Source organism: Neomonachus schauinslandi, chromosome 5 (assembly GCF_002201575.2).
Source record: "Neomonachus schauinslandi chromosome 5, ASM220157v2, whole genome shotgun sequence".
Classification (NCBI taxonomy): Eukaryota; Metazoa; Chordata; class Mammalia; order Carnivora; family Phocidae; genus Neomonachus; species Neomonachus schauinslandi.
In genome coordinates this window covers 69,873,368-69,896,660 of record NC_058407.1, presented here as the reverse complement: position 1 = coordinate 69,896,660, position 23,293 = coordinate 69,873,368, and the positions used below count along the sequence as shown (strand labels likewise).

The 23,293-nt window shown below is 37.7% G+C and overlaps 2 protein-coding genes across 9 annotated transcripts in view; one reads left to right on the top strand and one right to left on the bottom strand.

Annotated features, from left to right (window-relative positions):
- Positions 1–1,227: 1,227 nt before the first annotated feature.
- Positions 1,228–16,863, bottom strand: ZCRB1 (zinc finger CCHC-type and RNA binding motif containing 1). Of its 3 annotated transcripts, none has more exons than XM_044914882.1 (8): positions 16,535–16,863; positions 15,550–15,635; positions 13,107–13,135; positions 6,639–6,750; positions 6,185–6,292; positions 3,028–3,140; positions 2,852–2,927; positions 1,228–1,837 (listed from the first exon to the last, which is right to left on the bottom strand). In XM_044914882.1, exons 2-8 carry the CDS (start codon positions 15,631–15,633, stop codon positions 1,706–1,708), a joined length of 654 nt encoding a protein of 217 aa, XP_044770817.1. In that variant the 5' UTR covers positions 15,634–15,635; positions 16,535–16,863; the 3' UTR covers positions 1,228–1,705. The 3 variants fall into 3 exon arrangements, with proteins under 3 accessions (XP_044770817.1, XP_021560451.1, XP_021560450.1); XM_021704776.1 differs by having other exon boundaries at positions 16,678–16,863; XM_021704775.1 differs by having other exon boundaries at positions 15,550–15,685; positions 16,678–16,695.
- A 35-nt stretch (positions 16,864–16,898) lies between these two features.
- PPHLN1 (periphilin 1) overlaps positions 16,899–23,293 on the top strand; it is a 146,045-nt gene continuing 139,650 nt past the window's right edge. For 4 of the 6 annotated variants that reach the window (XM_021704779.2, XM_021704778.2, XM_021704780.1 and 1 more), the window contains exon 1: positions 16,899–16,971. Coding sequence is in view for 2 of the 6 variants with exons in the window: in XM_044914880.1 (XP_044770815.1) it covers positions 17,799–17,838 (40 nt within the window). In the remaining 4 variants the exon portion in view is untranslated. Of the gene's footprint in view, positions 16,972–17,703; positions 17,839–23,293 lie in introns of those variants that run through there. The other 2 variants (XM_044914880.1, XM_021704777.2) reach the window with 1 other exon arrangement.

Sequence of the window (23,293 nt, the reverse complement as noted above, 5' to 3'; positions counted from 1 at the left end):
ACTGTTTATGTCACTAGCTCATTTTCTGTTGTTTTAAGATATTCATATAAACTTACCTATTTTGTTGTGAACTTTTCCTATTTTTTTCTTTTAAATTTGATGAATTAATGGGTGGAACAAAAAGTAGAGTTCAGCATTCAGTTGTTAGTCTGGTTTCCTCACTGAAATCTAGAAGATTCTTTGCTAGCAAGTGGCTAACATTTTCACTGTCTTTGTACTTTTCAAAGGGGAAATATTTTTATCGCTTCTCGGCCTTTTGGCTAAGATCAAGTGTAAAGGGGAAATATTTTTACTGCTTTTAGTAATTAAAAAACTAACAAACAGGTGTTTTTTTTTTTTTTTTTTAAGATTTTATTTTTTATTTATTTGTGAGAGAGAGAATGAGACAGAGAGAGAGAGCATGAGAAGGGGGAGGGTCAGAGGGAGAAGCAGACTCCCTAAACAGGTGTTCTTTTAAAAAGCATTCAAACAATATAGAAATATACAAAGTAGAAAACTAAAGGCTCTGTAATCCCATTCTCATATAACCATCTGCAGAAGATACAGAAAATAAATAAAAAGAAATATAATAAAAGAAAAAATGAGGCAATTATTAACTACAAAAATGTAATCTCAGCACGCTCATTGACTCAGAGGTGGGCAGTATTTACATGGTCATAAAAGAAAAACAATAAATAAGGATTTATTTTTTTTAAGATTTTATTTATTCATTTGAGACACAGAGATAGAGATAGAGAGAGAGAGAGCATGAGCAGAGGGAGAGGGAGAAGCAGGCTCCCCGCTGAGCCAGGAGCCCGATGTGGGACTCAATCCCAGGACCCTGGGATCATGACCTGAGCCAAAGGCAGACACTTAATGACTGAGCCACCCAGGTGCCCCAATAAATAAGGACTTAACCAAAAATTTTAACATAGCCATATTGGGAAGATGGAGGAGGGCGGGGGGTAGGAGACTGAAAAATCTCCCCTTACTCCTTTATGAATTAAGTGGCAGAAATATATGTATTTTATATAGCAATATATATGTACATATGAAAAGAAACAGCTAAAAAAGTTAGTTACTTCTGGGGAATGGAACTTGGTGCCAAAGGTGCACCAAATGATTGCTGTTTGGTTATAAGCTTTTGAAAGCTACTTTACGTTTTGTGGGTAATTATGATGTATCCAGGTTGGGATAAAGCTAAAAGAAATAAGATGGCAAAACACCTACATTTAAAAACAAAATTCTCTTGAAAATTTTATTAACACTTAATAACAATAAACCAGTCAGCATTTTCCATAGTCTTCACAAAGTTTTTGTCTTAAAGATGAAATTTACTTCAAATGTCTTCATGTAAACCAATCAGACATGAATCAACTTTTATAATGAGCTTCTCAAACATATCGTTTTAATACCGGCCTTTTTTCTTGGGATGACAACAGCAATACTATGATAGTATTAAGATTTCTTTTTAATTCAAATGAACTGTTTTCAAGATTAATGGTTACTAGCAAATCTTGATTTTTATTACTCTGCTAAGGCAAGATAGAAACATGATACTTTAAAATTATTTTCAATTTCCTATGAACCTACTTTATAGTAAAAAATTATTTGGTACTAAGTGTTCTTTATGCACAAATTCTAAAAGTAATCTTTAATCCCAACTGAACTTGGTACCCCAAGATTTAAAAAAAATTTTAATGATATTTACATAATAAATAAAATTTTAATCACTCAGTTCTTCCTCATCACTGAAATACGTGCTTTTCTTTATCCTTGGGCGTCTTGAATCATCTGATGTTGAGGGACCCCCTGAACTGGGTTTCCATTTTTTCTGTTCTTCTTCAATTTTGGCTTGCTGTAATGTGATTCAGAAAACAAAACAAAACCAGAAAGTCTGTTGAACATTATTTACAGTGTATTAATTCAAAACATGGCAAAAACACACCATAAATGCCAACACTCCCCACCCTCCAGCCCATGCAGACAATTCTACTTTATTAGGAGACCCCACCTGCCCCCCCCAAGTTATGTCCCAGTTTCACTTCGTTAATCAAAATTATTCTAGGCAACTTCTACTTATTAACAGGTACATGAAATGAAGCTTATTTGCCATCTTTGCTGGAAATGGGAATGTTATATAAAATACGTTAGTTAACTAAAAGGAAAAATAAATTAATGTATTTGAATTTATCAACTACAAACATTAAAATAAAGTAACTTTTTTAGAAAATTAGGAGATTATATGGCCTTCTTTAAAAATGTTTCATATACTTATATTAGGACTTTTAATGGTCAAAAATAGTTTTTAGTTTTGTTTTGAAGTGAAATTTCAGTTAGAACGTATTTTTTTTTTTTTTAGAATTTAAGATTTTATTTATTTAGGTTTTTTTTTTATTTATTCGTTCGAGAGAGTGAGAATGAGAGAGAGAGAGCACATGAGAGGGGGGAGGGGCAGAGGGAGAAGCAGACTCCCCGCTGAGCAGGGAGCCCGATGCGGGACTCGATCCCGGGACTCCAGGATCATGACCCGAGCCGAAGGCAGTCGCTTAACCAACTGAGCCACCCAGGCGCCCTAGAACGTATCTTTTGATTTAATAAAATCTTCTCTGTTTGGCTAAGCTCACCTTGATAAAATATTTCTGATTAATTCCATAATGAAATCAGATTAAAACATTAAAAATGTTGTAGGGCCCTTTAAATCTAGAAAGAACCAAGGGGAGTTTTTCTATTACACTGCTCTAAAGACCTTAGAGAAACAGCCTGTCTCCTAAAGAGGTAAAGGGGAGAGAGGAAGATTGCCATGAGATGATCAATAAAGTAAGCAAGGGATACAAGGCAGCTATGACATTATTAAAAGAACTGTTAATACCTGGAAAGCTATGGCCTGACTAAGACTGTCAAGAGCAGGATCTTCCCCTTCATCTTCACTTTCTTCCACTTCTTCACTAAATTATTAAAAAAAAAAAAAAATCAGAATGTACTCAAGCAACAGTATAAAGACAGAAACAATACAAGAATGTACTTAGTAAGAGTAGATATACACACATTTCTTCTTCTGGTTCAGGAATTTTCTTTTTTTTCTTTTTCTCTTTCTTCTTTGGAGGTTCCCGTTCTCCAAGCATATTTTTAGGACAGGCATAACTTAAGTGTCCACTTTCCTTTTGTTTCACATTAAGAAGGAAAGGAAAAAAGCTGTATTTGTTGTCTTAGTAACAGAAACTTGCTTGGTACTCTACAACTGAAAGTTTTAGAACTTAAAAAAGAATACTGTCACACTGGGAATATACATGAAGAAATTACCAAAACCTATTACTTTAATATTTAAAAGAAAGAGATTATGATATTATAACCCCCAATAAGCTACTTTAACAATAAGAGAATATTTTAGTAGTTTTACTAAGAACAAAAGAAGTATTCTTCCTTCAAACATTTTAAATCTCAAGATTCAGGGTATAAAACAATTTGAAATTTAAATGGACCACCTACCTTAAATGTAAAAATTTTAAGTTATTATTTGATAAAATGGGATGAAACCTTCCTGTTAACTTCTAAGATGCTGCTTAACATCATATTAAAAACAAATTTCTAAAATAAATAATCTTTTTAAAAAGGGGGGGCGCTTGGGTGGCACAGTCGGTTAAGCACCCAACTCTTGGTTTTGGCTTAGGTCGTGATCTCAGTGTCATGAGATCAAGCCCTGCGTTGGGCTCCATGCTCAGCATGAAGTCTGCTTAAGACACTCTTTCCCTCTGCCCTCCCCCTCCTTCCCGCCCACTGCTCTCTGTGTCTCTCAAATAATCTTAAAAAAAAAAGTAAAATTTAAAATCTTCCTCACTTTTCCTATTAATTTCATTTTCCTCCCTTTATATCTAAATTATACCTGCACTGTCCAATTATGGGAGCCACTAACCGTAATTCTCATGACTACTGAAAACTTGTCTGAATTGATATGCACTGTAAGGGTAAAATACATCCTGGATTCTGAAGACAATAAGAAAAAAAGAATGTAAAATACCTTAATTTTTGAAAATATTAATTACATATTCAAATTATAATATTTTAGATATATATTGGGTTATGATAAAATATATTATTAATTTTTGCCTGTTGCTTTTTTTAATGTGGCTACTACACAAATCAGAATTACATTTATGGCTGGAGTAATGTTATAATGAGCCATAACATGGTTCAGTTGTAAAACATGAGACAATGAACTAAACTCTGAATAGTAGCTTACTAAATACACTGAAGGATAATATGTAAGAGTAAGGGTGTGGGGAGAGACTGAACCAGGATTAAAACAATAGAACAGAAAAATAATCATGCTTTTCAAGTATATTTTAGAAAGCATCAAACAGATTGTGTACTTTATATATCTGGGGACATGGCTGAACCCAAGAGATGTTACTGTTAATGAACTGCTAAGTGAATGCAACTGCTTTTGGAATAATGTCAACATGTATAAAAATGGTTTCATAATGAAGTAACTTAAGGGAAACCAGGCTAAATAAATGCAAACATATTTTGGGGAGGGGGAAATTTAAGAAATATAAAATGTACAAAGTATAACAAATTTATGGATCCATAAACTAAAAAGGCAGATTAACAGATTCATCCAGGATTTCTCAGATAATGTTATTTACTATGAATATGAGGATACATAGTCATCTATCTGACCATAACTACTCCTCCCTTCCAGCCTTTCTTCTTTTTTTTCTTTTTAACAAAACTCAGGGCTCTGGAACACAGTTTCTAAAACATTAACTTAAGAGGTGTTAGAATCACAGGAATTGACAAAATGTACCATCCATCTATCTGTTTATCTATATATCTTTTCAGGAAGGGGCAGAGTGTGGCAGTGAAGGAAATGACTCCAACCCATTTCTTTGTATCTTCCACTGATTTTGTAGCCAGGAAAATACCTCTCAGTAATCCTCTCCCCAGCTCCCCATTACTACCTCTAGACCCTAATTTTTAGGTATACTTTTTAGGCATTTTGGAAAGTGACAACAATGACAACTGATATTCTCTCGGTACCATCATTATTATAGGCCTCGTGCAAAACTGTTTTGTGGCTATGTATTGTTCCTAATCACCAAAAGTTTAAATGGGTAATGATAAACTATAAGAACTAGGTAAGAAAGTTTGGGAATAGTTCAGTTACAAAGACTAGCAGTATTAATAGAAAAAAAAATAGCTTTTAAAACACATTATCCCAAACAGGATAGGTTGATCATATGATAATGTTTATACTGAACTGTGATGCTTAAACATTGGCAAGCTATTATAGGCACAAACAGTATCCCATTAACCCAAAAATTTATGGGTCACTAAATCTTTCAAGACAATAAGTAATTAGTCTGGTGCTTTTTTTTTTTAATATTTATTTATTTATTTGAGAGAGAGTGAGCGAGAGAGCACAAGCAGGGGGATCAGCAGAGGGAGAGGGAGAGAGAAACAGAGAGCACAAGCAGGTAGGTGGCAGGCAGAGGGAGAAGCAGACTCCCCACTGAGCAAGGAGCCTGATGTGGGACCCCATCCCAGGGCCCTGAGATCATGACCTGAGCTGAAGGCAGACGTTCAACCAACTGAGCCACCCAGACGTCCCTACGAAGTGTTTTTTTTTTAAATAGCAAGAGCAGGGGTGCCTGGATGACTCAGTCTGTTGAGTGTCTGACTGTTGATTTTGGCTCGGGTCCTTCGCACCCCCCACAGCTTATGTGCTGTCTTAAAAAACCCCCAAACCCAAATACCTTTCTAGTTTCTTTTTCTTTTTTTAAAAGATTTTATTTATTTATTTTACAGAGAGAGACACAGCAAGAGAGGTAACACAAGCAGGGGGAATGGGAGAGGGAGAAGCAGGGAGCCCCATGCGGGGCTCAATCCCAGGACCCTGGGATCACAACTTGAGCTGAAGGCAGACACTTAACTGACTGAGCCACCCAGGCACCCCCGTCTGGTGCTTTTTAATTTAACAGTTTTCAAAGATTTAGAAACTGGAGAAAATACCACTCTATATTACCTAACTCAAGTTATCTTTCAGTTGCATTTTCTAAGATGAGTAGAGAGTCCCGAAGTAAAACAACTTTTATAACCTGGTGTTAGCCAGCCAGAAGTTTTAGAGAGCACAAATAAAGCACTGATGTGAAAAATACCTTCAAATAAACTATGGAAAATTACATTAAGTTTTAGGTATACTCACCCCACATTCATAACACTTAGATTTATCAAAGTAGTTTCGTCTTCGGATGAACTCGGCTGCTCTTCCATTGTCTATAGCAATGCTTGCTTTTATCACTCTACCAAATAACTAAACCAGAGAAAAATGTAAATGCAGAAGGATGTATTTCATTGAAACCTAAAACTACAGTTATTTGATTCCATTTCCTTAAATTTTCAATTCCATTTTATTTTAGGTTACTTTATCAATTGCCTGGTCGAGTATGACAAATAACATCCTATAGAATAGATTTTTATTCCTTAGATTCTGCCAGTGTTTTGGGAATGAATATAATTTTGACCTCTTTTCTATAGGTTAAATACCCTCAAAATCTACTGGTATCCATGACTTGATCATCCACTGTATCCCCACATTTTTGGCCTGGATGAGCAAAGGCTTTTGGATTAAAAGTCTTGTTGGGAATGAATGGCCTTACCTGTTTGTTGTTTATTGCCCTGGTACAGTTTTGTGCAGAGTCTTTATCCAAAAATAAAATAAATGCAACCCCTTTACTCTTCCTGGTATCTTTATCTTTCATTATAGTAACCCTTAAAGTATAAACAAATAGCCAGTTAAAAATAATGAGGCAGCAATAAATAAAACAGATTATTAATAAATACTTGGAAAACTCATGGGTTAGCAAAACATTTACAGAATAAAAGAAATAAATACAGTTGACAAATCAACTATTTCTTCAAAGTCATGGGATATCAAGAAGAATGGAGAGGAGAAAATGTGATACTAATTTAACAAAAGTGAGCACAGTTATGATAGCAGTACCCGAAAAGTCAAACATTTGAAGGATCAAGTAAAGAGATTACAGAGATTACAGAGACAACAAAATCTTGAAGAGTAAGCATAATTCCTCTTTTCCACTAATGCTCTCACTCTGCAGAAATAAAACAAAACAAGGGGCACCTGGGTGGCTCAGTCATTAAGTGTCTGCCTTCGGCTCAGGTCATGATCCCAGGGTCCTGGGATCGAGCCCTGCATCAGGCTCCCTGCTCTGCGGGAAGCCTGTTCTCCCCCTCCCACTCCCCCTGCTTGTGTTCCCTCTCTTGCTGTCTCTCTGTCAAATAAATAAATAAAATCTTAAAAACAAAAACAAAAAAAACCCCCCAAAACTGAGGTATTCTTTTCAACACAAAAAGTAAAATGATTTACTTATTTTTTCCTAGGCTTTAGAATCTAACTATATTCTTAATATTCTCTTTTTAAAGTTTTAATTTAAATTCCAGTTAGTTAACATACAGTATAATATTAGTTTCAGGCGTACAATTTAGTGATTCAACCTTCCATACAACACCTAGTGCTCATCACAGCAAGTACACTCCTTAATCCCTATCACCTTAAGAATCTCCAGTTCTGTGGTTTTTAGTCATACTATCCAAAGTACCTAAGTGATAGGGATGGTGCTAAGATCACAGAGCCTGTTCTTTCTCCTGATCCTTTATACATCCCTAGTCCTTGTGATCCTTGCTCATCATATGTCATTAAATGTAGTTTAAAAATCAGTGTTCGGGGCGCCTGGGTGGCTCAGTCATTAAGCGTCTGCCTTTGGCTCAGGTCATGATCCCAGGGTCGTGGGATCGAGCCCCGCATCGGGCTCCCTGCTCGGCGGGAAGCCTGCTTCTCCCTCTCCCACTCCCCCTTGTGTTCCTGCTCTCGCTATGTCTCTGTCAAATAAATAAATAAAATATTTTTAAAAAATCAGTGTTCAACAGGGATCTTCAGAGAAATGGCTGATTCCAAGGATGGATAGGGTAGGTACAAGATCTTAAAACATGTGCTTAAAAAAAGGAAGGGAGTACTTAAAAAAACAAAATGATGGGGAATGGCTCAGGAGTACAGAAGCCAGCTTAAGGAGCTCTCACTGGCCAAATATAGGACAATTTGAGTACCAAAGTAATTAAGTACAGTAATGAATTATAAACCACAGAAAAAAGTAGGAATTTATAAGTGTGTATTAATAATAAATAAATGGGGGGAAGGGATGGTTTTTGCTTACAGCAGAATGTCAAGGGAAGTGGTAGAGTTGGAAAATCATCATTTGCAACAATAATAGTAAAGAGTGGATCAAGCAAGATGATGATTTGTTGATGAACAAGTATCTAAAATGACATTTTTGGGCATCTGGGTGGCTCAGTCGGTTAAGCATCCAGCTCCTGATTTGGCTCAGGGTCGTGAAATCGGGCCAGCGTTGGAAGTGCTGGAAGTGGAGCTTGCTTAAGATTCTCTCTCTTCCTCTCCCTCTGCCCCCTCCCTCTTCTCTCTCTCTAAAAATAAGTAAGTAAATCTTTAAAATAAAATAAAAAATGAAATTTTTATGTGGAACAAGATATTTACATGGTCTTAAGAGTGTTTCTCACTGACTGTATTAGCAGCAAAGGGAAAAAAGGTATTTATACAGTGGAGAAATTGGTCAACACCTTGACTGGGCCATCAAGATTACTATCACTAATGAGGGACACATGGACACTGTATAAATCCAGATGTGAAACACACAGAATACAACATCATCTATACAGTTACCAGCCAAGAGTATATAAAACTCCAATGTAATCATGAGGCAACATTAGGAAAACACAAAATGAGGGGTGGAAAAAAGATGAGAGAGCGAGCTACATTCTTTATAAATGTTCCAGATTAAAGGAGGTTAAGAATATAGGACAGTTAAAATCAACACCTAAATCTAGACTGTACTGGGGGGGAAAATTCTATGTGGGACATTATCAGGTCAACTGACAAAATTGGAACATGGATGATTGATTCAATAAAAGTATTTTATCAGTATAAATTTATGAATTTGGTAACCATATTGTGATTATGTAACATATAACCGTATTTTTAGGAAATACATACTTAAGTACTTAGGCATAAGGGCAATGATGTAACTTACCCTCAAATAACTCACAAAAACAAACTGTGTATGTACATACATACATATATACATGTGCATACACACATACACACACACACACACAACGAGGAGAGAGAAGAGGGCAAATGATAAAGTAAATGGGTAAAATGTTAACAATAGGTGAATCTGGGTAAAGGATACTTTGATGTTCTTTCTACTATTTTTGCAACTTTTTTTAAATTTGCAATTATTTTCAAGTAGTAAAAAAAAAAGACAATGTTTAAGACAAAGCATAATAATTTTCTAAAACCTGAATTAACAGGAAAAGACAACAGGTACAAGTAAATAAATAAATGGATATTTTATTTAACATTTTATTTCACATATTAAAATTTATTCTAAATGGATTTGGGTTTAGGTACTTAAATAGTCACTGGAATGAAATTGGTAAAAAGATGCCACTATATTAAGAAAAGGGGTATCTTTTTCATTCAAAAAGGAAACATAAGTTGAAATAGTTTAGGGGAAAATGGTTTAGTTTCTCAGACAAGTACATCTGTTTATTCATGGGGCTTAGGAGGAAAGAAACACTTGACAATGCTTGTTTAGAGTCACCACAGTTATTGAGGATACGAAAGAAAGTTTTCAACCAATTTTGAAAGAAATAGAAAGTAGTTACTTTAACTTTTTGGAATTTTCATGGTATTTGTGAAGGTCAGTTAAAGTCATTAATTATTTTTTTCTAAAGTACTATTTCAGAAGTGTTAGCTTTCGAAGTCATCCTCAGTTAATAATGTCTCTCATCTGTTCCCTTTTTTTTTCATTCCCACAGCTTTTCTTGTCCACAGTGGCACTGCTGTTTCAACAGTGTATTATTCTTACTAGTTCCCTTGATGTTAATGCTCTCATATGCCACTGAGAGCATTTCTACTTAAGAAGTAAATAAAATCATGTCATTCTTCTGCTCAAAAATCTTTGGTTCTTCAATTTGTCTATGGTTTGGTCTTGAATCAACATCCTTTATGATTTGGCTCCCACTTCCCTCATCTTTCACTAATTCTCACAAACTATGAGGGCTAGCAACAACAAACTACTCAATGTTCATGGAGCATGGCCTGTACTTCTCCAAATTGATACCTCTATTCACATGGCTTCTGTCTCCTTTCAACTCTCAATCTTTGCCCATCAAAACTTGACTCATTCTTCAGAGCTCAGAACATGTCAGTTCTCTAATCTCTTTAACTGGAAATAATTTCTCTTTCTGCTAGTCTCTATTGAAGTCTGTTTATGTAAGAGCAATGCCTCATCTGACCTATTTTAATATAAACTCCTTTAAGGTTGTATCTGTAATTTCTATTATGCCTAGCTCAGTACGTTAAAACAAAAAGACAGATACAAATGGGAAACGGGTTTCTCAAGAGTGCATCTATTTGTTTATTCATGTGGTCAGTCAGTCACTCCATCCAGACACTTAAGCACTGATTAATTAAAGGCCCTAGGACAAGGTTTTTTACCTTCAGGAAAAAAGCTTAAAGTCCAGAGGTAAAGAGACCTATAAACCAATTACAATACAGTACTTTGACAGAGATACCTTCTATGGTAACAGAACAAAATAATTACACCAAATATTCTATTCCCAAGTTTCTGGTAGGAGATGTACTCATTTAAGGTCATAATATGAAACAGACACTATCCTGGGAAACCTGGGTGTCATCCATAACACCCATTTCTCACTCACCCAAACCTTACATACTAAGTAAGGACATCATTAAATATTACCCATTTTATAGCCTAATGATCATCTGACCATCTCTCAAATCTGTCCAGTCTCTACCTCTCCACCTATACTGCCTTAGTGCACATTACTCCCCTAAGCTATGGTTACAGCTTTTTGACTGGTCTGCTAGCATCTGCTCGTTTCCTGCCAATCTAATCTCTACATTGAAGCCAGAATAAGCTTCTAAAAATTCAAATCATGTTCCTCCTTCATTTAAAATTCTGTACCAGTGAATTCCTGGTATTCTTAGGATGAAAACCAAATATCTTGTAACACGGCCAAGAAGCAAGATTAGGAACCTGCTTCCAGCTCTAGACCCTTTTTGTGCTTTCTCCCTCTTGCTCACTCATCTCTAGTTATACTGGCCTTCTGTTTCTTTTTTTTTTTTAGATTTTATTTATTTATTTGACAGAGAGAGCACAAGTAGGCAGAGAGGCAGGCAGAGGGAGAGGGAGAAGCAGGCTCCCCGCTGAGCAGGGAGCCCAATGTGGGGCTTGATCCCAGGACTCCGGGATCATGACCTGAGCTGAAGGCAGATGCTTAACCAACTGCACCACCCAGGTGCCCCTGGCCTTCTGTTTCTTGATCTCACTTTATTTTCTCTTGCCCCAGGGCTTTTGCACAAGGTAGTCCATCTACCTAAAACGTTCTTCCCATTCTTTCTGCCTACTTAACTCTTACTCAGCCTTAAGGTTTCAATTCAAAGTATACTGACTTAGGTAAACCTACCCCATCCAGACTAGATCATGTCTTCCCTATTTATAGGTGCTTACAACTCTGTCTTTGACTTCATAGCATTCTCATGATTTTTAATTTTATGTTTGTATAGAAATTCATTCAGAGATTCTGACAGATGGGAAAAACCAAGAAAAGGTAATGGTATGGTTAAGGGAGCAGGCTCTCAAATCAAACTGTTAGATTTCAAATCTTGTCTCCACCACTAACTAACAATATGTAAGTTTATTGTGTGCTTCAGTTTTGTTATTTATAATATTAGGATAATAATAGTATTTTACCTTAAAAGGTAGTTGTGAGAATTTAATGAAGTAATACATGTAAGAAGATTAGAACAATGCCTAGCATATTTATGTGCTCATTGTCACATATCATCATTATTAGTGATTTGACTGGTAATAATGACTATTCAAAATTCCAAAGATCCATGGGGCACCTGGGTGGCTCAGTCGGTTAAGTGTCTGCCTTCAGTTCAGGTCTGCCTTTAGCTCAGGTCATGATATATGGGTCCTGGGATCGAGCCCCACATGGGGCTCCCTGCTCAGCAGGGAGTCTGCTTCTCCCTCTCCCTCTGCCTATTCCCCCCTGCTCCTGCTGTCTCTGTCTCTCTCTCTCTCAAATAAAGGAATAAAAATCTAAAAAAAAATTCTAAAGACACAAAAATTTACCTAGAAGCATTTTTGATGATTTTCTTACTGTTTATCCAAAGCTAGAAAAAACTGGCCAAAATACGTTCTAAATTCTCGGATTTTAAATACAATTTCACATTTACACCAGAATATATATTGGTTGTAAGATAGTTAGAATAATAATACCCTGCTTTTACTTCTTTTCCCCATAATACAGGTACAAGTTTGATTTAAAATAGTGACTTAAATATATGAAGTTCCTTTTATCCTTTTGTAACTCTCAGCTCCAAATGATATTATCATCCCTACCATTTCTGTATGTTTCCAGTCTTTCCAGTGATCTCTAAACTTTCTATGAAAGCAGAGAATATGTTTTCTATTTATTTATCAGTCTCATAAGCACTCTGCATGTCGAAATATTTGTTTTTTTACATTCTACTTATTTGACAAGTGAAATCCACTTCTGGTATACTTGATAACACACCTTCTAATAACCCAAATATGTATTTAATCAGAGCCTTTATGTCTTATATTGGATAATAGAATCAGTTTTAGTTCTTAGTATGATTAAGAAATTGTTTAATTATGATATATAAAGGAATATCATGAGATCATTAGCTACAAGGGTGTATCTTTCAAGTACATGGTAAGATGTTTATAGTATAATGTCAAGTTTTAAAAAAGACAACAAAATTGCATGTATAGAATTAAGTCTTTAAAAAAATTGTCTATACAATGTTTATATACTCAGAAAAATGAACGAAATATGTATAAAAACAGTAGCATTTTTTCTTTGTTATATCAAATATCCGTTTTATTGAAAAATAATAAATCTTATAAAATGGAAAAGTAAATTCAGATAAACTTTTAAATGAGGTTTCAAAATTTGAAGTGAATACTTACTTTACAACTTTGCCATACTTGGAAAATATCTGAAACAAAAGACCACATAATAATTTACAATTTAATTTTAAATCATAAGAAACATTAGATTTTCAGGTTGTATTAACTATGTTCTTTGTTAAAGCTTGTGAAAAATTTTAGCCTTTATTCTATAAAGTAGGCCCTAGAAGATATATGTTTTTTAGTGACTAGAATATTCATATTTTTGTTATTGGAGTCACAGGTATCTGCCCCAATTTCTAAATTTCTAACAAAAGAGCGCGGAGAAAAAAACCCACTCTTTATGTGTGGTAGATTGAAGGCATACACATTGCACAGCTGCTGTGTTTTTGTGGTATATCCCTGGCAATTATCAACCCCACCATAGCCCCAGAGAAATCATGTGCTTCAAATATCAATGTTGTGGAATATCATTATTCCTAGCTAACCCCATTAAGCAATAACTGTTTCAGAAGACGGATCCTTAGACTGCTTATAAAACAAAAAAGCTTCTGTAATAAAAATCCATTCCCATCAGTCTCCCTCCTTCTGCACGCTCTTACTATGTTGGTGGTTCTTTACACTTGGCCCTATCTTCCCATTTACTTCTACATCTTCAACCTAAGCAATCTCATCTATTTGTTTCAGCCACTACATATATGCTACTAGTTCCTATTTATTATGTCTTAGAAAGACCTTTCAGAAATATTAATATACACAATTAATAATAGAGTTTTATGATTAAGTTGTGTAATGCTGGAATGTAGTATAACTGGATTGCAGTGTTAGAAACACTGAATCTTGGGGGCGCCTGGGTGGCTCAGTTGGTTAAGTGACTGCCTTCGGCTCAGGTCATGATCCTGGAGTCCCGGGATCGAGTCCCGCATCGGGCTCCCTGCTCGGCAGGGAGTCTGCTTCTCCCTCTGACCCTCCCCCCTCTCATGTGCTCTCTCTCTCTCAAATAAATAAAAAAATCTTAAAAAAAAAAAAAAACACTGAATCTTGAAGACCAAAACAGTCTTCTGTGTAACACTTTCTATTCTCATTTCACTCAGAGTCCTTACCATTATCTATGTAGGCCCTACCTGGCATCCCTTCATAGGCTTACCTTCCTCTGACTGCCCTTCCTCCCTCTCCACTGGATTTACTCTGTGCCTGACATGCTTTTCCCCCAGACATCTACACAGCTGTCTCTTACTTCCTTTAGGTCTTTATTCAAAAGTTACTTTCTCAATAAGGGCTTTAGACAGCTCATGGAAAACGTTACCTCCATTCCCAACCTGACTTTTTTTTTTTTTAAGATTTTATTTATTTATTTGACAGAGAGAGACACAGCGAGAGAGGGAACACAAGCAGGGGGAGTGGGAGAGGGAGAAGCAGGCTTCCCGTGGAGCAGGGAGCCCAATGCGAGGCTTGATCCCAGGACCCCGGGATCATGACCTGAGCTGAAGACAGATGCTTAACGACTCAGCCACCCAGGCGCCCCATCCCAACCTGACATTTAATTAACCTCCTTTATTTTTTCTCCTTAGCACCTGACATCTTAGCATTAATTTAGTATCCAAAGAATAATATCATTTGACTTTTTTATATTTCACATTGTTTTATCTTGCTATGTTATGAGTGCCAAGATAGATTTTCATCTTTGTGTTCATTGATGTATTCTTAGTACCTATAAGAGTGCTCAGCATATGGTAAGTGTTCAATAAATACAGACATATCTCTATTTTGATACAAGGAAATAAGCTAAAGTGCATTTTCTCCTTTGTTATTTGAGACTCAGGCTATCTCAGTTAAGTAATTAATCAAATACTGTGTATCACCTATGCAGCATCTCTGTACTTAACATCCACCCAAAGAAGCAGAGAGAAGAGGGCACACTTGGAAGAAAGGATTCCTGTCATTCCTTCCAGTTCCTCTTAACCACTCATCTGCAGGACAGGGACAGAAGGAAATTTTGTTCTCTGTAAGGTGAAGAGGTGAAAGAAGATGTTGGATTCTGCCCCAACCCCATCCTGAACTGAAAAACAACATTAAACTGTTCGGTTTCTGCCATGTACATAAACTAAAATATCCTTTTAGAATTTGAGGGTTAGTAAAGGGATCTGTTTGCTTTCATCAGCCCTTTCCTCCAAAACCTCCACCCTACCAGTTTAAAAAAACCAAGTAAGCAAGCAGGAAAAATCAACCTATCACAAGTTGCTCCCACTTCATTATGCTAGCTGTGTTTTCTGTGTTTATAAAGAACTTGTTATTCTCTATGAAAGCACTGTAAACTCTCTTTGGGAAATTACAAAATTGTCAATTGTTTTACTTATGTTTGCAATAGAGGTCTTTACTATTGATGGTTCAAGTGCATTGTAATGTAGTTATTAAGAATTTTGCCGAAGAGAACTGTGTGCTTAAGCTACATCTGTACCTCAGGTAGAGAGTTCAGTGGACAATTGTATTAAAAGTTACTTACCCGGTATAAGTCATTGTTGGTTAGGGAAAAGGGCAAGTTGGATACATACACTGTGCTTTTACTTGGGGCCAATCCACCACTCATCTCTATAACAGAAAACAAACCCAGAAGCAATCTAAACCAGGTATTCTTCATTCTAAGCAGAACCAATATATACAATCATTGATTTAATTATGCCACATTTAATACACCTTCCTCACTTTTTAGGATTAACAATTACTCCAGCTGGGTGAATTAAGGAATTTCTTTTCCCCAGATATTACTGAAAAGGAGCTTTCTGGTCTTTCTTTCAAGTAGAGTCTTTAACCATTATAGTGCTGGATTATATGGTATGAAGGCAGAATGAGTTTTAAACAGATAAATAAAAAATTCTGAGGCTTCACTTAACCTTCCCTCAAGCTAAGGGCAAAAAAGTGCTTTTGAAAAGGTTTAATACCTTGCCTACCACATCATAAACAGCCTGCTAGCTCAGAAAGAACTGTAGCCGCTCATTTTCACTACTGCTTTGGTTTGGGGTACTTTTTTGGTTGTCTTAATATTTTTCTTTGCAGTAGTGTTAAGAGAAAATTTTAGCCTCACATTTTGATGATACAAAGTTCTTTCAAATCACTAATTTTGCATATTACTGGTAAATAATGACATGGTATATTTTACTATACGAATAAGTTTCCGTATAGTATATGTATTTTTAGCTTACAAATGTAATTTGTAGTTAATTTTTATAGCGTATTTTACAAAGCAGATTATCCGTGAAAATTATATCGTACTTAACAAGGTTCAAATTTCGATTTAAAAAGCTTGTGTGGTGTGTATTTGAGATGGGGGGGGTAGGGGCCATCACAAATGGCAAAATATTGACCGTAGGACATGCCAATTCGCGGAGTAATAGGAAAACTGCTTGATGCTTGAGATGTTTCTTGGAATTTATTAGACAAGTTCAGGAACTCCACATCTTAAAAGTTTCCCATTTGAAACTATGCGTTACCGTTCTGGGGAGAACTGCGAGGGCGGGCAACGGTAAATGGCCCGGAATAAAAAGGGTAACCGGGGAGAGGGGCAAATCGTTTTCGCGGCCGGGTCTGGGGAGGGGCTCGCTGGGAGAAAGGCCGCAGCTGAGGAAGCGTTTACCTTTAGGTAGGGCGGGCCTGGGAGACTAGAGCGCGAGCCCTCGACTCAGCTGGGGCTCAACCCGGACTCTTCCTCGTCCCCCGCTGGGGCCTTGGCATCACGGGTCCTGGGAGGGGTCAAGCGCCGGAGACTAGAAGGCAGCGACAGCAACGCCTCTTCCTGGCTGTAGCTAGACCCAGGCTCCGGAGGCAGGCGCTTTTGCTGACGTCTTTGAGCGCGCCGGAAGTGCCTGCTTAGGAGAGGGGCGACGAGCCGACGACTACATTTGCGGGGTCTCCCGGCGGCCCAGAGTCGGTGAGCGCATTTTACCTTTCCACGAGGTGGACAGGGCAGGGCTCGGGGGCTGCTACGCCCGAGTCGAGCGAGCGGGCGGGTGGGAGGGCCGGTGTTTTCCGTGGCGGGACTTGGAGTCTCCCGTTGCATTTGATTCGTGCAGTAATTCTGCCCTTGCGGTGGAGGGTGTAGAGACGCAGTGGAGTTTGGAATAAAGGAAACTGTTGAGTCTGAGACACAGGTTTGCTTCTCTTTAGCGCCTTATTATGCAGGAAGAAGACTGAACTAGGTAACTTCAGTGACCCAAGATAAGTTAGGAAGTCGGTAAATTTAAAGAATGTGTTCGATGTACCAGTTCAGTATTAGGCACTTTGAGAGCTACAAAAAAAGTGTAAAACAGGCCTTTTTCTGGCGGATATCTGAGTCTAGTTGAGACAAGGTCAACTCGGATTCACAGAATGACTCATCTTGAGTTGGTATGGACAAATGGACTACTTGGCGCCCTTTTCCGTCCTGTAAATCTATAATGGGCACACACTGCTTTTTCTCTTAGGGGGTGAATGGGCCCCTCATCCCTACAGAAAAATCAGAAACTAATACAGGGTAGTTTATACTTCTACCCACCAGCACACACAGACCAGGCCTCTAACCATTCCTTGGGAGCCTGCGTGTCAGCAGCCTGGAATCCAGAGCCTCTCCTGGAGTCTGCACGCAATCAATCCAGATTGAAGCCGGTGTCTTCTAGAGAGAAGGAAGTGCATCCAGGGCGCAGCCCGAATGCCTCCACATCCACCAGGGGACCGCTGGGACTAATTCTCTTGGCAAACTTGTGGCCAGCCAAAGCTACCATGCTTCACATCCCCGTTATTTTTGGTTACCGCCGAAGATGTAAGCCCCTTTGGTCTTCTATGCTACACCCTCATCCCCATGCTGCTTTGTACTTCCTCTCCCTTGATTTAGGCTATCACTGCTTTTCCCTCCTTTTCTTACCCATTTCACCCCTCAACACAACAGCTGAGCTCGCTGAAACCTCTATTCCCTGCTAACAAACTCTTACATGTTCTTCCGCTTGATGGAAACTCTCATCTCCTGACCATAACCAGCACTTGGCTTTTTGCCTCCTGCCCTTTCAGTTGAGTCCTTTCTCTGACTCCTGCATTTGAGGTTAAGTTGATGGCTCTGCCTGTATTGAATTGATTTCACTTCCTCAGAATATTTTTCCTCCCCCCCACCTCCAGGGTCTTTGTAGAGTTTTCTTTTCTCTCTTGTGGCATTTGATTTCTCTGACCTTTCTTCTGCCTCTTTGTGGATAATCCCTACACCTGCTAAGGGTTTCACTTTCCCTATGACTTTCTCTGAGGGATATTTTGTAACTTTCCCCAGAGGGAGTTAGATACCCTTGCCATATGCTAAGTGCCCTCTACTTTCCTCATCATAGCACTTACCACATGTGTGCTAATTAATTGCTTGTCTCTTTGCTTTCTCTACTGAGCTAGGCTGTGGGGGAGGGACTGTTATTTTCTTGTTTATTTTTGTAATTCCAGTGCCCATAGGCAGTCAGGTATTCCTTTGATTGAAACTGCTGCAGATACAGTCTCAGAAGTTGGGCAGTTGGCATGTCATCTGACTTTAAGATGTTAAGAACCTTTGGAAAGGGATCAGCTGCTACTTAGCTTCAGCTGATTGTGGCTTTGTGAGAATATGATTCCAGTGTTGCCAGAGCATGTAGGTTTTTCAATAATAGTTAGAAATATGGTTTTGGAAAGTGATATCTCTCAGTTTTTGAGTGTTGTCAATGGAATAACGTTTTATTACAAACAAAACAAAACAAAACCAAAGAAACCCTGGGCCAAACACATGTCACATGCAGCCTATCAGTTACCAGTTTGGAATCCATTTTAGTGTGGTAGGGCTTAGAATTGGGCTTTGTGGAGAATACTAGATTTTGAGCTTGGTCTTCACAGATGGTTCGAAGTTGAATGAGAGAATGGAAAGAGGTACTGTAGTTTGAGAAATATATCAAATAACTCCAGGGTGGTGTGTGTGTTACTTTGTGGCACAGTGAGGAGGCTGGCACGCATGATCTTTTTGGAGAGAACAGGAGTTTAGGTGAGATGAGAGAGGGCAGAGGAGTTTGGATTTGTTACAGTTAATTGATGTGAAACAATTTAGATTCTTGATAAGGGAAACTTCAGATATGGATGATGTATTAGCAAAGTTAACTGCGTATCCTTTTTAAAAGGTAGAATGGAGAGGAGAGCTGAGACTGGAAGGAGGTTGAGCAGTTAAGATTGTAAGCTTTATCCAGATGGAAGTAAGATTTAGATTTGTAAACATATATAGGCAAACATTTTTATAATTTCAATTACTTGATCACTTACACTGAACAATCAAGAATCTCCTAAGTATTTAATACAGTATAGTGGGGCTTATATAAGAGGTGTCCTTAAAGCACGAAAAATCAAGTAATTTGTGAAACTAGCAGAGAATGCAGTACTTTAAGTTAATAGTCAGTAGTCTCCTTTCCTTAAGCCTTATTCTCCTTTAATCTTTTTTTTTTTTTTTTTGAGAAATACTTTATTGACTTGTCAGAGAGCGAGAGAGTGCACAAGCAGGCAGAGGGAGAAGCAGGCTTCCCGCGGAGCAGGGAACCCGACACGGGGCTCGATCCCTGGACTCTGGGATCAATCCCAGGACTCTGGGATCATGACCTGAGCAGAAGGCAGACGCTTAACCGACTGAGCCACCCAGGCGCCCCCTCCTTTAATCTGTCTTGTATACTGTCAGGTTAATCTTCTGGAATGACATTTTCCCCTGCACCTTATTTCTAGACTTAAAAGCCTGCAGTGAGCTTCTCCTCTAGCTGCTTACTTTGTATTAGCGTTTAATGCACTTGAATGTGTTCTGTCTTTGCCTGTTACCTTTGTGAAGCAATGTGATATGATGAAAAGGATGTGGGATTTAAAGTCATGCAGACCTGAATGATTCCAGGCTTTGGCTCTGGGATTGAGCTTTTCAGAGCCTCTGTGCTTTATCTGAAATAGGAGAGGTAATATCTACTAAAGGGGAGGAAAGGAAAGCTTGTCGAATTCCTATGCAGGCTTACTTTCCGTTCCTTTGCAATGCAAATCTTCCGTTCTGATCAGTTCCAACTTTCTCAGACACATCTTCCATAATTCTTTTACCTTTTTTTTTTTGGATTCCATTATCATTCATCCACATTTAAGCAATCTCTCAAGACTCTATTTAAATTTTCTTGGCTTTCTTAACTACCATTTCCTACATTTATCTCCCTCAGCACGGAACAGGGATTAATCTTAGTAGATATTTTGCTCTATTTTGACCATGTTAATTGACATCAGTGTTCGTTTTTTTTTCATAGACCTTCACTAATTATGTTCTAAAATTCATTTTTAATTTAGTTGTCTGGAATTTTAAACATTTTCCAATAAATATTAGTAATATCTAGTTTCTGGGTTGAAGTCAGTCCTTAAAATCTTCTTGCTTCAATTTAACATGTCTGGAATATGTTTACCTTGCTTTAAGGTCAGTGGATCTCATACTGAGATGAGTTTAAGATTTTTTTTTTAAAGATTTTATTTATTTGAGAGAGAGCATGAGCAGGGCGAGGGACAGAGGAAAAGTGTGCTAAGCAGTTGGGGAAGTGGTGGGGGTGATGCTGGAAAGGCAAAAGCAAGGTCATAAATAAGCCTTTTTTTAAGGTTAGGGTTGAATCTTCATTCTTCAGTATATGGGGAATTACTGAGAGATTTTTAAATCAGGTGTCTTATCAGAATGAACTTTCTGGCTACAATTTATAGGGTGAGGGAGAAGCAGAGAGAAGTGTTTTACTGCTGGGGAGTCCAATAGCTAGACGAGGAGCATCTGATATTTATATAATGAGGCAATAGAAATAACTGGATTTAATGAATAGTTAGATATGAAAAGTTTCGAGTCTTGGATGATTCAGGTTTCTGATTTGGGCTGTTGGGTACATGGTGTTGTCATTGCCTAAAATGGGGAAGACAGAAGATGAAGCAGGTTTCTGAGAAGTGTGAAGAACTTTTGGCATGTTGGGTTGCAGATGTTTGTGATATATTCTCTTGAACAGTCAGGATGGAAGTGGAGATGTGGGAATCATTTATCTAGAGGAGGCATATTACCAGCATTATTAAATTAACTCCATGAACACTGAGCAAATACATTGTGCAAGTTGTTCTAGGTGCTTATTATTAATGAAGAACAGAGAGATCCCTGTTTTCATGTAGTTCATATTCTTGGTAGCAAGGGACCAATAATATGCATCAAAAATAAGTTATATAGTATCTTAGATGATTAGTTCTATGAAAAGAATAGGAAGCTTTAGGGGGATTAGATAAATGACATTAAGAAGATAATAATGAAGGAAGAAGAAGTTAGCCATGCAGATTGCTGGAGAAAAACATTCTAGGTGGGGAATTGCCAGTGCAAATGCCTAATGCTCATCTAGAGTATAAGGTCATATGTGACTTTTCTGTTCACTAGCCATAGTTCACTATCAAAATAGTTACTGATGAAAATAGAGTGAAAGGAGTGGATTTGGAGAGGAGGGAGGAGAGGAGGGAAAGCTATTTTATTCTGGGTTTTTTTTTTTAAGATTTTATTTATTTATTGAGAGAGAGAGCACAAGCGGGAGGAGGGGCAGAGGGAGAAGCAGACTCCTTGCCGAGCAGGGAGCCTGATGTGATATGGGGCTCCACCCCAGGATCCTGGGATCATGACCTGAGCAGAAGGCAGATGCTTCTTAACTGACTGAGCCACCCAGGCGCCCTGGTTTTTTGTTGTTGTTGTTGTTGTTTTTTAAATTCTGAGTGTACTTAATACTGGAAGCTGAAAAGAGCAGTGTGCACAGTTATTCTATGGTCTAAACTGCTATTATAACCAGTTTGGATAAGGTGAAAAATAGATCTACCTATTGCCTTGCCTGTGGATTCAAAGTGTGAATGGTTTGACAGAAGGATATTGCCTGTGAGTTTCTGTTTTCTCAATTTCTAGGCTACTCTCACTGAGAATTCCAGTCCTCCGTATTCTCTTAGTCCTCAAGTAAGTCAACCTAATAATGGTTGGCTCTCTGGGGTGCTCAAAAAAAAGGCTTACTTCTTTCTGGATTTGATATACCATGGTGGTATATTAAACATACTCTCTAATGAATATGGCATAAGAGAATTAGCAAACTTCTAAATGAAGCTTACATTCTCTATACTGAATTCTAATCATGTTCTCTGCCTAGTTGTGATGTAGAGGGTCCTTCCATTTTTCAGTTCTATTCTTCAGTTTTCATATCCTGTTGGATCAGAGAACTTTACTGGAGTACTTCCGGACTCCACTATGGGAGATTAGTGATTACACAGTAACATGATCACTTCAGTGAGAGAGTATCTTTGCTTAAATTTAGCTGATTGGCTTCTAGTTGTGGGATGGGTCAATTTTCTAAATCTGGGTAATGTCATAAACAACATGTGCTACTAATCAGAAGGTTGCTGAATAGATTATCTTTTCCCCTTTCTGTTGTTTTAATTCAAGATCCAGCTTAAGACTTACCTTCTTTATAGTCCAATATTCTTTCTTTTCTTTTGTATGTAATCATCAAACTGTGTCTTCTGTTTTGTTTTACTAACAGTACAAGGTTGCATAGGGAATATTTATACTCCTCTTTCCCTAATTATATAGATTTCTTAAGGATGAAGGATGTTTCATAATTTGACATGGGCCTCACTAGTGCAGGGTTTTTTTTTTTTTTTTTAAGATTTTATTTGTTTATTTGACAGAGACACAGCGAGAGAGGGAACACAAGCAGGGGGAGTTGGAGAGGGAGAAGCAGGCTTCCCGCTGAGCAGGGAGCCAGATGCGGGGCTCGATCCCAGGACCCTGGGATCACGACTGGAGCCGAAGGCAGCCGCTTGACGACTGAGCCACCGAGGCGCCCCTGTGCGGGTCTTTTTTTTTTTTTTTTTTTTTTTTTTTTTTTTTTGCGGGGAGGGGAGGTGGTGTTTTATCCTGGTGGATGCTAATTATTTTGCTCCAGCAAGCTCTGTTTAGTCTTACTAAAATATCAGTATCTTTTTTGTTTTTTTTATGGGCAGGGGGATGGGCTAAATGGGTGATAGGTATTAAGGAGGGAACTTGCTGTGATGAGCACCAGGTACCATATGTAAGTGATGAATCACAAAATCCTACAGTGAAACCAACATTATACTGTATGTTAACTAACTTGAATTTAAATAAAAACGTGGATTAAGTGAAAAGAATAATCAAGAAAAAAAAGAGTGCCGTATGACTGAGCAATACCACTACTGCGTATATA